Consider the following 16,954-nt stretch of genomic DNA (forward strand, 5'->3'; position numbering starts at 1 on the left):
TATTGAGCTATCTCACTGGCATAATAATATATTCAAACAAATGTTAATCATCAAAGCTATTTTTCATTAATCTTATAACAATGTAATATGAAACTGGTGACCCACGTCACTAATGATGAGTAACGTCAATAGGTTATAGTCCATATTTTAAGCCAATCCAATAACCAAGACATCTGTCATTAATATCTCGGGCATTACGCTAATCATCACAAATAGGCCAGTTAAATCTCATGCAATGTATTAATTTCTCAATAAAATAAGATCACTTACAGTTTAATTACAATAAATTACCAAGTAAAATACAGAATTGGCTTGTTGCCAGTTGTTTGGCAATTTATAAGCTCTAGGAGGGCTGTTAAAATGTCAGAAAATAAAAATAATAAATAATAAAAAGTTGATTTTAATCAAAAAAGCTTATGCACTGAAGGAAATAGAAACAAAACACCCAGCGGCTCAGAGTACATGGATTGAATTATATCCCCTGGTGCAACGAGGATTTAAAGGTTAATAACTAATTAGAAAGAATAGTCTCAATTAAAACCTATTAATAAACCCCTCAGCTTATGAAACACATTCTGCATGCACTCTCTGCTGGCATGCTTAATGCAGGGTAACAGGGGAACTGCTTTCGAAAAATGATCCTGTTTATGGAGAATTTAACAACAATGATGTACATGGGCAAATCCCATATTATTAGTTGCATCTAGTAGTATTTCTTGAACTCTGAACTAGCTCTGAATTTTTGGCTACAATGTGTTTGCACATTAAATTAGGGCCGTCCAACTACCCGCTTGCCATTTCTGGACTGACTGATCATAATTCACAAAAGGTTGAGAAGCAAACAACTTTTTCACAAATTTTTGTGTGACATAGCTGACTGGAGGAAAAGTATACAGGTTACCTGCAATGTGTCTTTCTCCAACTGACACAAAATTATCTAATTAAATCAGGTAGGGCAAGTAAAAAAGATGACTTGATTTAATTTTAATAATTTCATTAATATGAAAAGTTAAAAAGCCTTCAGCCATTACCAGGAAGCTCATACATAAATAAATAAATAAATAAAACATTTGCCCTCTGTACCTGTAACCTTGGCAATGGGGCAATTCTACAGTGCAAGGGGCATTGAAACCCAGAATTAACCATTTAAAAGTTCTCTTTTCCCTCAAATGTAAATTTGGTAAAGGTGGTGTTAGTAGCTTTATGCAAGCCTATTTGGCATTCTGAGAAGAGAGACTCCGGTGTATGTACTCAAAGTAGGATGGCCCATGCACTTCTCTGCCAATCAAGCAGGCCAGCCCACTTAGATCAGGCCATCTCTGTGCTTTCTGCAGGATCCTAGTACCCCGAATGCAGTGTGAGCGTGATGCGCTACACTTTTTGTAAAACGTTCCTAAAAACGGGACAACAGCAACAAAGTTGGGACAGTAGATCAGGTCCCCAAAATCTTGACTGCCCTGAAAACAACGGGATGTTGTGAGGCATGGTTATGGCACAGTATACATGGTACAGGATATCCATAGGCCATGTTAATAGCATGTCAAATCCCTCAGGCTAGATTGCAGGAAGTAGTAGGTTTCCTTGCAATGCCCGATCTGGATATGTGAACCCTTACTAATATAAATGGGGGGATAATACTTCAAAATTTGTTGACAAAGGTATATATTCTAATAAACCATTGAGTTGCAAAACGTAGGTCGAAACATCCATGTTATGAAAATAGCCCAATAGTACTCGTTGGGAGGCCAATAATAGGTTGCGTCAGCTTACAACTTTAGTCTACCAATGGCCACCTAGCTAAACGCTCCTCATTCTGCAGTCGCCAGAGCCCACACAGCTATAGACCCTGAAAGTAAGATACCCAGACACTTCTGCACTCATAACAACTTCAATAGGCTAAATTTGTTATAGGGGTTGGAGTGTTTCTTTAAGTACTCGTTGGGAGGCCAATAATAGGTTGCGTCAGCTTACAACTTTAGTCTACCAATGGCCACCTAGCTAAACGCTCCTCATTCTGCAGTCGCTAGAGCCCACACAGCTATAGACCCTGAAAGTAAGATACCCAGACACTTCTGCACTCATAACAACTTCAATAGGCTAAATTTGTTATAGGGGTTGGAGTGTTTCTTTAAGTATAGCTAAGAAAGTCTAAAACGGCAAGCAATATAAATTCCCATAAATATATTATTTTATATTTCATATGTAAAACAAATAAAAAGTATCATTAAATAAACCTTCACTAAGTGGTGACAGTACACACTCATATCCTGTATGAACTTTATTATCTTCATCTATGAGGTGTTTTTTTTGTTTAGAAAACTTTCACTTTTCACCTGGAAAAAAGTGAGTTTTAACCCTTTCTAAGGGGACTAAGGAGGGACAAGTCACCAAAATGGTGGTTTTAACGCTATTGTGTCAGGAATACATGTGGCTACACCAAGCAACTCAAAAGACTAAATTTAGAATACTTGTTAAAAGGGTATGGCATAATTGGGGCAATTTTATTTCTTAGGGTGCCATGTTCTCTCAAAGGTGACATAGGCCAGAAAATAACTTTACAAGTTTCTCCAAAAAATCTGGAAAACTGGTATATTGGGAGAACTGTTGGTGAAACAGTGGTAAGTAAAAATACTGAGGTTTTATTACATTAACACACAGGATTATGAAATGTCCTGTGAAAATGGAATGTATGTGTGTGAAAAATAAAAATGGTGGACACTTTATCACCCAGGCTGCTATACTGTCTCAAAGGTGACATAGGCCTAGAAAATCAGTTAGTCAAATTTCCAGGTATGAAGACTGAAATGGGCAAGCCCTATATTTGACCCTGTAACTTTCCAAAACCCCATCAACCCTGTACCTCGCTGAACACAACTAATAGCAGTAAAACATATGACAATGATGATATAATCAGTAAAAATGCAGTTTTTGTGTACAAAATGCAAAAAAAAAAAAAAATATGAACACTAAATTTGACCAGGATATGTGACTAAATGGCTACTAAAAATGACTTGACATACCCCATTTTGAATAGCTCAGGTTGTCTACTTTTGCGAAGGGTATGCCAAGCTGGGGTCATTTTCATTCCTCGACTGCCAATATAGGCCCAGCAAACCAACCTGGCAAATTTCAATGTGTAATAACTGAAGGGGCAAGCCTTATATTTGAACCTGTAACTTTCCAAAACACCATAAAGCCTGTACATGGGGGTCATAGTTGTACTCGGGGGACATCACTGCATACAAATGTTTTTTTTTTTATTGCAGTAAAAGCTAAGAGTATTATTATGTATGACAGTCACAGTTAAAATCCCACACAGAACTTGGAAAATAACAAATTTCCTTAAAGGGACACTCTAGTCACCAAAAACAACCTTAGCTTCATAAAGCTATTTTTGTGTATAGATCATGACTCTAACGTTTCACTGCTCAAATCACTGCCATTTAGGAGTCAAATCAGTTTGTTTATGCAGCCCTAGGCACACCTCTCTGCATGTGACTTACACAGCTTTCCTAAAGAGTCATGTAACTTCCTGTAAAGAGTCATCTAATGTTTACACTGCCTTTATTGCAAAACGTGCTGTGTCATCCATCTTGGTAATTGATTTTGTTACATATTCAAATGTCTCCTCCATAATTGTTTATGTTACATAATGTTGTGTGAAATAAAATTATGATCCAGATTCAAACTCACATGCAACAGGCCTAGGTTCTCTCTGTAATGGCACATGTGAGCAAAATATTTTAAGATCTGAGCAGGGACTCACATAAAGGTAAACTATTCTCAGTGTATCTCATATCATTAATTTGTTCCCCTCCCTCTCCCCAAAACATATACCCGATGCTCACTGTACCTTGAGGGTTATAAGCTGCACCTCACTAAAAAAGTCTATAGGAAGCCAAAACCATTGCTTGTGGTAGCTGTATCTCTCGAGCAAAGATCTGAATTTCCCATGTGGATGAGACCAGCCTGCTACTAAGCACATCAAAGTTTTTTTTGCAATGGGACATGAAGGAAAACCTAGACCTGATAAGGGTTAACTGAATGGCATGCTATTATGTTTTTGGCCTGTTCTCGGTTTTATTTTGCTTAACACAGGGTTATTAACTAAAGTGAAAATTCTAAGGCCAGAGTAACCAAACTAAAAGCATAGGTGACTAGTGATGTCCCAAACAGTTTGCCGGGAACCGTTCGCCGGCGAACATAGCGTGTTCGCGGTCGCGAACACGCGCGATTTCCGGTCCGCCCCCTCTTCGTCATCATTGAGTAAACTTTGACCCTGTACCTCACGTTCAGCAGACACATTCCAGCCAATCAGCAGCAGACCCTCCCTCCCAGACCCTCCCACCTCCATGACGAATAGGGGGCGGGCCGAACATCGCGCGTGTTCGAGACTGCGAACACGCTATGTTCGCCGGCGAACGGTTCCCGGCGAACTGTTCGGGACATCACTATATGTGACATAGATAATTTATCCTGTTCATCTATTTTGACCTTACATGTGAAATTCACTTTAAATTTTCACTTGTGAATAACCCTGATAGTCATTCAAGAGAAGTCAATTGGGCAAACTATCGCCATAATGGATTGTGTAATATTATTCTGTGCATGTGCTGTGTCCACGATCTTGTGATTGGCCCATAGTTCATATGGTCAGGTACCATTTTATTATTTTACCACCGTTTTATACAATTGCTTAAATCTGCATTTTACTACAGAACTATGACACAAATTAAACATATGCTATGTGCTTTGTCCATGTTTTTTTGTTTGAGCACCTACAGTAGGTCACATGATCCAAAAGGAATTTTTTTTCACAATTCTTTTTGTGAAGCAGCAAAGAAAAAAAAATGTTCTCCAGAACCACATATGTTACAAATCTGCAATATATGCTGTGTCCATGCTCCCATGCTTGGACACCATGATTGCTGATTGGAGCTATATATATTATTGTTTTTATTATTAATATGTTATCTCTGTCTGAAAGGTGCACATAACAACTGCAGATGATGCTATTGAAACCCAACTTGTAATTAAAGTAGTATTGTCCTTAATACTAGGAGCTGGTCTGTGACATATTGGGTTCTGTTTGAAAGTGACAAAATCTATATTACACAATTTATATGCACATGTACCAAATGATGAACACATGCTCACACCTTCTTGGGTTACAAGTAATTGTCTCAGCACTTAACTATCCATAACAGCTGTTTTTACCCTTCCAGGAATAGAATTGATAATGAGACAACAGTCAACTTGTTCAAGTGTTCATAGGAAATATCTCAGTGTAAATGCAGTCAAGTTATCACTGTGGAAATCAACCACGCTTTTCTTGTACTGCAACATAACCAGAACAAATGTTATTTTTCAGACAAACGAGGGATACCAGGCCAAAACAGCAACTGCCATTGGTGCTATAGGGAACGTTAAGAAAAGTGACACATAGGTCTGGTGGAGGATTTGTAATAATAGCTATTAATAACAGCTGATCTGTTGGAGGATTTTTCAAATGAAACCTATAATTTGTAATTTGCAGGGTTATTCACTAAAGTCCGAGTGACCCCATACTGAATGTGGCAAAACTATCCGGCTACTACATACAGTGGCATTTGGACTGCAAAATCCAGTTCAAATACAGACCTGAATGCTTCAAATCTGAGCCCAGTTTAAAAAAAAAAAAAAAACAACAGTTTTTCCACTGGTAGTGCTAGCAGCTAGTAGGCAAATTGTTATAAACCCTTGGGGGTGACGTGGGTTACTTATGTGGTGGCTGCCGGTGCATGCTAACCATTTTAAAAAAAATACAAACCCTGCAGGAGTGAATAAGACTCTGTTATTACCATGTGGCAGATGGGTGTATATCTGTTTAATGCTTAATACAGCCCCTAGGCAGCCTTTGTGATGGGGCCTGCAAAAAACAGGGGTGGAGGATGCCCCCCCTTCTCCCCCCCCAATTTATTTTATTAAATAGTCCCAGCACGAACGGCCACAATTTGGGGCAGCAATGTGAACAGAGATCTGTTCCCCCCTCCCCCCCCCATTTTTTATTTTAAATTTCACCCGATGCACTCTGTTACCCCTGCCCCCACATTATTTATTTTAACCCCTTAAGGACACATGACGGAAATAAAAGTTTTGTCCTTAAGGGGTTAAATTCCACTAGATGAACACAACACAAAAGGTCTTCCTCCTTTGAATATTACAATTAGGGCCCTCGCCAGCCACCAATGGGTGGGGGCAGGGGAGAAACCAGGTCCCCCTGCTTGTATTATAATAGTCCTTACCCTTTTCTTTTATTTTATTGCCCCCAAGTGCTGGCCACCTGTGTGGGCAGTGACCTGTCCACACTCTTTTATTTAATTAAAAGTCACCCACCCAATACCCACAGGTGGTGGCATGGAGAGGCAATGGCTGCCCAACCGCTAGTTGTAAACAGTTAGCAGACATGCCACCACCTGCCATCATAGGGAGGTTTTATACTTCCTTTATAGTAATTTGTGGTCTTATTGGCCGACATAGGGGTTTTATTTATGTATTTTTTTAAAACTATTTTTAATGTGGAGATGGCTAGCAAGCACTGGCTGGCCACCACATAATTAACCCTCTCACTAGTGAGCGTTTTTACCTATTTGCCCGCTGGTTGCTAGCACTGCCAGTGGGCAAATAGAACTTCAGATTAGAAAAAAGCAAGTGAACGATAAAGTGGCTCTGTCACCACCCCAATGAGTATTTCATAAAGAATGCATCTTTATGAAATCCTCACATTGACTGTGCTGAAATTTCGCTAATATTCTAAACCAGTCAAAAGATATACTGATTGAAAGTAGGGACGGCTGTTAGGAAAATCTATCTCTATGGAGGATCCTGCAGGATCCCCATACACCTCAGGGCTGTACTTGCGCACATGCACACATCCGACTTTCCGAATGTGTATCCTGCCGTTTGTATTAGGTTCCGAATTCTATTAATATCCATGCTTTATAATTATTCCGAATCCTATATTTTTTATAGGGTTGTGATGTAAAAGCACTAATTTTAATCTGGGCAAGGAATGCATCCAGGAAATTGCTGCAGCTTTGGTTGGCCTGAATTCCAACCTACTTTGGCTTTAGTAAATAAGAGAATTGTCATTGCAGTTAGAATTTGGTTATTTACACTTGATTTTTTTCCAACCAGGAAAAAAATCTGGTGTTTAGTGAATATCCTGTTGATTTTCAATTCAGGAAAATTCATTATATAATATATAAACCCTTGTCAGTCATATTTTGCAGTTTAAAGTTTAAAGCGTTTTGATATTAATTAATTGATATTACAAGGTGTTTAATAAGCAAATGAAGGTGAAAGGAAGGTACGGTGCTGAAAGAAAACTTCCTTTTACACTTATGTTATTTGACCTTTTGTTAGTTTTAGCAGAAGGGAAGCAACACATTCTTAAAACTTTAGAGAATCTATAAACAAGAGTGTCAATACTCAGAAAGGCTATAAACCGCACCAAATATACCACAATGCTCTGGGATCCACTTTTCATGCATTTATGTTCTATAATAAAACATATTCCAATATTCCAACTATTTAGAATTCCCTCTCCATCTGGCCACATGATATATGGTGGCTAGAAGGGACACTTGTGGTCAGTTTAGTTCCTGAATTCCACAGTTACTGGATGGGAATGGAGAGGGTTCTAATCACAACTGGCCTTACATAGAAACATAGAATGTGACTGCAGATAAGAACCATTCAGCCCATCTAGTCTGCCCAATTTTCTAAATACTTTCATTAGTCTCTGGCCCTTTCTTATAGTTAGGATAGCCTTATGAATATCCCATGCATGCTTAAACTCCTTTACTGTGTTAACCTCTACCACTTCAGCTGGAAGGCTATTCCATGCATCCACTACCCTCTCAGTAAAGTAATACTTCCTGATATTATTTTTAAACCTTTGTCCCTCTAGTTTAAGACTATGTCCTCTTGTTGTGGTAGTTTTTCTTTTTTTAAATATAGTCTCCTCCTTTACTGTGTTGATTTCCTTTATGTATTTAAATGTTTCTATCATATCCCCCCTGTCTCGTCTTTCCTCCAAGCTATACATGTTAAGATCCTTTAACCTTTCGTGGTAAGTTTATCCTGCAATCCATGAGCCAGTTTAGTAGCCCTTCTCTGAACTCTCTCTAAGGTATCAATATCCTTCTGAAGATACGGTCTCCAGTACTGCGTACAATACTCCAAGTGAGGTCTCACCAGTGTTCTGTACAATGGCATGAGCACTTACCTCTTTCTACTGCTAATACCTCTCCCTATACAACCAAGCATTCTGCTAGCATTTCCTGCTGCTCTATTACATTGTCTGCCTACCTTTAAGTCATCAGAAATAATCAACCCTAAATCCCTTTCCTCAGATGTTGAGGTTAGGACTCTATAAAATATTCTGTACTCTGCCCTTGGGTTTTTACGTCCAAGATGCATTATCTTGCACTTATCCACATTAAATGTCAGTTGCCACAACTCTGACCATTTTTCTAGTTTACCTAAATCATTAGCCATTTGGCTTATCCCTCCTGGAACATCAACCCTGTTACATATCTTAGTATCATCAGCAAAAAGACATACCTTACCATCAAGACCTTCTGCAATATCACTAATAAAAATATTAAAGAGAATGGGTCCAAGTACAGATCCCTGAGGTACCCCACTGGTGACAAGCCCAAGCTTCGAATATATTCCATTGACTACAACCCTCTGTTGGATGTCACTCAGCCACTGCCTCACCCATTCAACAATATTGGAATCCAAACTTAAATATTGCAGTTTATTGATACGCCTTCTATGTGCAACAGTGTCAAAAGCCTTACTGAAATCTAGGTAAGCAATGTCTACTGCACCACCCTGATCTATAATTTTAGTTACCCAATCAAAAAAATCAATAAGATTAGTTTGGCATGCTCTCCCTGAAGTAAACCCATGTTGTCTCTGATCTTGAAATCCATGTGTTTTTAGATGTTCAACAATCCTATGCTTTAACATGGTTTCCATCACTTTCCCCACTACTGAAATAAGGCTTACTGGCCTATAGTTGCCCGACTCCTCCCTATTACCTTTCTTGTGAATGGGCACAACATTCGCCAACTTCCAATCTTCTGGGACTACTCCTGTTATCAATGATTGGTTAAATAAATCTGTTAATGGTTTTGCTAGTACACCACTAAGCTCTTTTAATAGCGTTGGGTTATTCCATCAGGTCCCATTGACTTATTTGTCTTTACTTTTGACAGTTGAAATAGAACCTCTTCCTCTGTAAACTCACGTGTAATAAATAAATAATTTCTCCTTTTTCTTAACTGAGGTCCCTCTCCTTCATTTTCATCTGTAAATACCGAACTAAAATATTCATTGAGGCAGTCAGCTAGACCTTTATCCTCTTCTACATACCTTCCTTCTTTTGTTTTTAATCTAACTAATCCTTGTTTTACTTTTCTTTTCTCATTTATGTATCTAAAAAAAGTTTTGCCCCCCTTTTTTACTGACTATGTTATTTTCTCTTCTGTGTGTGATTTGGAAGCTCTTATAACTTGCTTAGCCTCTTTCTGCCTAATCTTATAGATCATTCTGTCTTCCTCACTCTGTTTTTTTTTATAATTACTAAATGCTAACTTTTTGTTTTTTACTATTTTGGCCACATCTGCGGAGTACCACAGTGGTTTCTTTCACCTACAGTAATATCGGATACCAAATCCCCATGTATTGTTAACACTAAATCTAGTATGGCATCTTTACGAGTTGGCTCCTCAACGACTTGTTTTAGAGACAATCCCAGTAGGGAGTTTAGAATATGTGTGCTCCTGGCACAAGCAGCTATTTTTGTTTCCCAATTCACATCAGGAAGATTAAAGTCACCCATGATGATAACTTCCCCCTTCATTGTCATTTTAGCTATTTCCTCAACTAGTAGATTATCTAACTCTTCAATTTGTCCTGGGGGCCTATAAATCACACCTACACGAATAACTATGTGATTACCAAATTCTAATGTAACCCAAACGGACTCTATGTTCACCTCACTAACTTTTATTATGCTAGATTATTTTTTCCTGCCTTACCTGGCTTTTCTATATAAAGAGTACCCTGGTATTGCTATGTCCTAGTCATTTTTCTCATTATACCATGTCTCAGTAACAGCGACTAAATCTACACTATCAGTTGCCATTATTGCCACAAGTTCATGGATCTTATTCCCTAAACTGCGAGCATTTGTAGACATGACTCTAAGCTTATAATTTTTTAACACACTTGCTACAGGCACCTTCTGTCCTTGTTTTGGTGGACAATTGGATTGATGTTTTATCACCCTTTTGCCCCCCCCCCCCTCCTAGTTTAAATACATCCTAGCAAAACCTCTGAACTGCTCACTGAGAACATTTGTTCCCTTTTGAGAAAGATGTAAACCATCTTTTTTGTACAGCTTATTTCCATTCCAAACAGAGCTACCATGAGAAATAAAGCCAAATCCTTGCTCCCGACACCATTCACCAAGCCACAAGTTAAAGTCCCTAATACGCATCCGCCTGTCGTTCTGAGTGTTATGCACAGGCAGAACTTCAGAGAATGACAGTGTGGAAGCAACCTGCCGTATATCATTGGCAAAAACACTAAAAACTTCCTTAACCTCTGAAACCTCATTGCAAGCCAAGTCATTTGTCCAGAGATGGACAAGTACATCCAATTCCCCTTCCTACTTTGCTCGCTTAACAATATTACAGATACGTCTCCTGTCTCTGTGAGCAGTAGCTCCGGGAAGACACCTCACAAGACCACCATTGTCCATCTCCACACCTCTTATGATGGAATCTCCCAACAACAACTGCTTTCTATTAGGTCTCACCATAGTCTCCAAGCCTCTCTCCACAACACCACTAGCCTCAGTGCCTCTCTCCACAACACCACTAGCCTCAGTTCCTCTCTCCACAACACCACTAGCCTCCGTTCCTCTCTCCACAACACCACTAGCCTCAGTGCCTCTCTCCACAACACCACTAGCCTCAGTGCCTCTCTCCACCACACCACTACCCTCAGTGCCTGTCTCCATAACACCATTACACTCTGAAAGTGCAGAAAATGAATTATGTAGAGCAACAGACTGCCTTTTATTAACAACTCTAAGTCTACCAGATCCTACAGTGATCCATCTGCCATTCCTATTATGTCTCTGCGGCAGTGGCTTTGCAGAAGTTCCAGCCTGAGTTTGTTTACCAGATAATTTACAAATCTCAGACTTCAAAAATACAATCTCCTGCCGCAAGACAGAGAACTGTCTACAGATTAGACAACAACCAAATCTCCAAAAAGTGGAACGTGAAACAAATGCATAGCAACTATTACACTGAACTAAGTCTGCCATTCCAATGAGGTGAATAATTTAAATCAAACGAATTTTAACTTTTTATTTATCCTCCTGAATACCTCAGATTACCTCCAGTTTATCTCCAGAATATCTCCAACCACACACACTTAGAAGCAGCACTCCCCAGAATATCTCCAACCACACACACTTAGAAGCAGCACTCTCCAGAATATCTCCAAGCACACACACTTAGAAGCAAGACTTAGATGAAGCAACCAAGCTATATTAGTAAAGCTAATGACAACAACCCTTATATACTCCTAAAATCACCACCCACTAGGAATGTTTAACCCCTTAAGGACCGGCCTGTTTTTGCGATGTTTGTACGTTAAGGACCAGAGCAGTTTTAACACTTTTGTGGTGTTTGTGTTTAGCTGTAATTTTCCGCTCTCTCATTTACGGTTCCCATACAAGTTATATATTGTTTTTTTCACGACAAGAAGGGCTTTCTTTACATACCATTATTTGTATTATGTCATATATTGTATTTAAAAAAATAAATAAAATATGGTGAAAAATTTAAAAAAAAACATGTTTTTGGACTTTTACTTGAAAAATCTTTTACTTATCTACAAAAGCTAATGAAAAAAACTGCTAAATAGATTCAAAATGTTGTCCCGAGTTTAAAAACACCCAGTGTTTACATGCTTTATTGCTTTTTTTTGCAAGTTATAGGCCTATAAATACAAGTAGGAAATTGCTGTTTCAATATATATATATATATATATATATATTTTAAATGTATCAATAGTGACCTGTAACAGTAAAAAAGAAAACTCTTAGCACAACTCTTAGACAGTTGAAGCTTCTGTAAAACTCTCCAGAATATCTCCAAGCACACACACACTTAGATCATGTGTGTGTGCTAGCTGTATGTCATGTATCTGGGTGTATGCGAGTTGTATGTTGTGTGTGCTGTTTGTATGTGGGGTGTGTGCACAAGATGTATGTTATGTGTCTGCAGGCTGTATGTGATTGTGATGCACTTTCTGATACAAACACACCTACACAAACACATTGCTCACTGATACACACTTGCTCACTGGGCCGGTGCTACCATTAGGCGAATAAGGCATTCACCTGGGGCGCCAGCCTCTGGGTGGCGCCCACCGGGAGGTTTCCTGGTGGGCTGCCCCGCTGCTGTCTGGGGATGCTGTGCTGGGCGAGCGGCTCCTTAGCCAACCCCCAGCGCAGCCATTCAGCTGCTAAGCTCCCTCTGCTGCCGCTTGCCTGGTCGGGAGTGGGGTATGCTGTAACCCAACACCCGAGCAGATCACTCAGCTTCCTGCAGGCAGGGGAAGCCGGGACATGAACTGGTATCCCGGCTGCCCCCTGCCTGTAGACACCGGAAGCACTCTGAGGGGATCAGGAAGTAGCCTGTGCTCACAGTGCACTGCTCTCCTGCTCTCCCCACCAGGATCAACAGCAGCCACCTGCATGCTGAACCTCTCATTCAGAGCACATATGTATGGTCAATCTGAAGGTAAGGGGAACTGATTATGAGTATGAGTGTATAATGGTAAATTGGTCTGTGTGTATTGAATTGCTGTGTTTGTGTGTGTAAATAAAGTGTGACTATTTGTAAAGTGGTGTGAGTTTGTGCTTGATTGACAGTGTGTGTGTGTTAGTGAGAGTGTGTAAATGGCACTGTGAATGTGACTCAGAGTGTGTGTGTTTGCGTGAGTGAGAGTGTGTAAGTGACACTGTGTGTTAGAGAATATAAATGTGTATGTCAGTTAGAGTGTGTAAGTAACATTGTGTGTGTCAGTGAGTGTTTGTGTGTTAGTGAAAGTGTGAAGTGGTACTGTGAATGTCACTGAAAGTGTGTGTGTGTAAGTGAAATTGTGTGTATGTCAGTGATACTCTGTGTGTGTGTGTGTACGAAAGTGACACTGTGTGTGTGAGAGTGACACTGTGTGTGTGTTAGTGACTGTGACATTGTGCATGTCAGTGAAAGTGTGTAAGTTACACTGTATGCTATTGAGAGTGCATCTACTACAGAAACAAATGCATTGCATCCACTACCCACACTGCATCCTCTACACAAACAATCACACTGCATTCACTACAAAAACACACATACACTGCATCCACTACACAAACACATTGAATCCCTCTACACAAACACACACACACACACACTGCATTTACTAATAAAATACTCTCACTGCATCCACTACACACACATATAAATATTCTTGAAAACATAAAAAAAAATCTGACTGACATGTATATTTTGTGAATTTACCACTTAATAAAAAAAAGATCTGCAAAAAGAAAATACAGTAAATGTACAGAATATCGGTAAGCTATCGGTTATCGGCCTAAAAGTTCACATATTATCGGTATCAGCTCTAAAAAAAATCACTATCGGTCAATCCCTATTAAATACCACCAAATGCATTGAAAAAGAGTGTCTGGATATTTGTATTAGGCAGTATGTGTCTATTAATGTATGCAGGCAGTATGAGTGTATGAATGTATGTATTAGGCAGTGTGTGTGTGTGTGTGTGTGTGTGTGTGCATTTATGTATTGGGCTGTGTGCGTATGGTTGATTGTATGTAATAGGCAGTCTGTGTTGATGGATAGATGTATTAGGCAGTGTGTGTATATGGATGCATATACTGGATGAGTGTTTCCATGCAATGTGTTTTCTTCATTGCAATTCAGAATTTAGTGAATAAACCTGTGGGAAAATTTAGTTGCCTTCATAAGGGGGCGACAAAATGGATTGTTGTCTAGGGCGGCAACAATCCTTGCACTGGCCCTGCATGCACACACACACTACATTTTCTCTGACACACACACACAGCACAGTCCCATAAAGCATTTTACCAGCAGCTGCCTTTATGTCATGTTTCGCTCTCCCATGAACAGCGTGTTGGCCACTGGGATATGACATCATGTTGTACCAAGGAGGGCTTCAGTCCTATGCATTGCGTGGAGCGACTGGCTATTGCAGTTCCAGAGATACACTCACCTCACTGCGTGACATCAATCACCCCAAGGCTGCCCATTTGGCTTTGACAAGAATAGAAAAACTGCCTGTCTTGGATGTCGTGAGATATCAATTCCACACCCCAGAGGTAGTTTGTGTACTATTTATGGAAGTAAATAGATTTTTTTTCTTCTTCTTTATAATAACTTTACTTGTGAAACATAATTTAAAGCCTGCTGTACTGGTTATGGTGTCAGTTATGCCCTGTTGCCCCCTAGCTTAAGTAGTTTGACAACGTACATGAGTTCTGCCTGAGCAACTCATCACTGTCTCCTCTCGAGTCAGAAGCTCCTGCATGGAGCTTATATTATCTTCACTGAGATTAGGCCTGAAGTTTAGGGCCAGTTCTTTGACTGAGAACGTCAGCAGGAACTTCGAGACCGAAGAAGTGAAAGTGGTGGTCAAGGGGATTGTCAGGACACTACTGGCACCATACAAATTACAGTGGGCTGTAGTGGTTATAGTGCTTGAAGTGGCTCAGAAAGGAGCCGACAAAGGCTCAGAAAGGAGCCGAAACGTTGTCTCCACTACCTTGTTTCAAATAAAAAGAAGGCCTTTTAGAAGAAACCTCATGTGTGTCTGGATATTTATTTTCTTCCATCAATGTAAGCTGACTATGCACTGATAAGATAGTTATTTGTAATTTACAATACATACATTATACACTCGTATGGCAAACTGCACAAGCCATATTTTTTATTTTCTCTAACTGACCCCCCTAAAACTTTTAACCACATCTTTTAACCACATTTTAAAAAAATATTTCTGATGGGACCAAATTAAGAGTAATTTAGCTCAAGAAAATCCCCTTAATAATAAGAAATTCCCTGCTTAACATGTTTGGGTAACACCTAAATTACAAAAAACATTAATTTAGTATAAAATACATGTTTCACCTACAGAAAAAAGCAAAGGCTAATTAATACTGTTCCACCTACATCATAAAAACACTTCAATCTCATAATATGAATGGGATCCTCCTTACCTTAAGGGAATCAAAGCAAGCAATAACACGTCCATTTTCCACCTGACAGCTTTTAGGTGGATGTGCAAATTTGCATTCCTCATCAGACCTTGAACAAGTACCTCTCTGGAACTGTCTGCACACTTCTAGTGTCAGCCACTTAGTGTCCCTTACGGGAGCTACATTCAAAGCCATGGTGTAAAGAATAGAACAAAAAAAAAAAAAAAACCTCCAACCACAACAAATCTACCCAGAGCCTGGTTGGTAATTGTCCAACTAAAATTCTCAGAGAATCTGGAAAATCCTTATAAAGTTTCAGAAAAATGAACAAGAAAAATATAGCTTTCTCAGGTGGAATAGATTGCTGAATGAAATCCAAAGTAGCATCAGAAGAGCTAATTAATCAATATGAAGTCACTAATGAATCAAGTTACACCACTTGTTCAATTTTGGCTGAGAAGACAACATGCTCGTAGTCTTCAGCAGTTAGAAATGTCAGGGTAGTTTGGATGTTGGCCGACTCTGACTTTCCATAAAGTTAGTCCAATTGAGTGTTGCTCCTCGACAGAATCTTAATTCTTACTTGGACACTTTTTTGGTATAGATTGAATAATGATGAAAACAACACTGTCAGCCTTCTGAAAAATCTAAACTAGATAGTGCGTATGTCCTCTTTGTCGACGATCAGTCCATTTCACGTCAAGCTATTGGCAAGTGAACACATGCAAGTTAATGGCAGCCTCACTTCGGAATTGGATCCTGTTTGGCAAGAAAGTGTTAAATCCACAAACGGTAGCACTTACTGGCAAAAGTGACTCTGGAAAAAGGCACTTTTCAAGTAAACAGCAAACCTACGATAGAAAAAGAAAGAAGAGAAAATGTCAGTTTATAAAAACAAAACAAAATATATTATAAAGGAAAGCAAAATAAAAACTCAGCCACACCCTTCTGAGCAAGCAGCGTCATATAAACGAACAGCATAATGCAGCTCTCTGTTCACATCGTGAAAAGGAGAAAAAAAAAATAAGTTGCTGTAGTCTTCCCAGAAAAGTTATGCATGACAGGAGAATAGCCAATTGAAACACATATTGCTGCAATATTCTAGGCAGTCGTCCAGGAGATGGGAGTGACTCAGAAGTAGATGAATGTGGCAGACACAATAATTAGACAAGCCGCTTCAAAAACAATCCAGTCTAATGTGCTTAGCCTTCAAATCAATTTATTAGGACCCCGATTCCCAATTAATTACACATTTAGTTCTCTGGTGTTTATACTTCGAGATATAAAAATAGCCTACTATGTAAAAATAACTGGCAACAAATATACTCACAGTAACATTAAAAAAATTTTTTTAAAGCGTGCAATAATTAGTCATTGATATTATCATAAACGACATATAAATATAAAGGATATTGCATAGCGTGATACATATAAATCAGTCACAGAGAACAGACGCTATTCACTGAACTTTTAGAAAAATGGTTACCATAATTTCTTGAACCAAGGTCCACTGCAATGATGGAAAATTCTTGAAAGCGTAGCTAGCTTTTTTTCTTAATTCTCATCAGCACCTTTTAAACATCCCATTTCGTTGCT

General features: G+C 39.1%; 1 protein-coding gene across 12 annotated transcripts in view; it reads right to left on the reverse strand.

Moving 5' to 3' along the window:
- MBNL2 (muscleblind like splicing regulator 2) overlaps positions 1-16,954 on the reverse strand; it is a 141,271-nt gene that overhangs the window by 45,432 nt on the left and 78,885 nt on the right. For 10 of the 12 annotated variants that reach the window (XM_063425712.1, XM_063425706.1, XM_063425687.1 and 7 more), the window contains exon 2: positions 15,380-16,209. The exons of 1 other annotated variant lie outside the window; for it this stretch is intronic. In XM_063425712.1, the coding sequence (XP_063281782.1) occupies positions 15,380-15,553 (174 nt within the window). In that variant the 5' untranslated portion in view covers positions 15,554-16,209. Of the gene's footprint in view, positions 1-15,379; positions 16,210-16,954 lie in introns of those variants that run through there. One more of the 12 variants, XM_063425724.1, reaches the window with a different exon arrangement.

This window comes from Pelobates fuscus, chromosome 1, assembly GCF_036172605.1.
Source record: "Pelobates fuscus isolate aPelFus1 chromosome 1, aPelFus1.pri, whole genome shotgun sequence".
Classification (NCBI taxonomy): domain Eukaryota; kingdom Metazoa; phylum Chordata; class Amphibia; order Anura; family Pelobatidae; genus Pelobates; species Pelobates fuscus.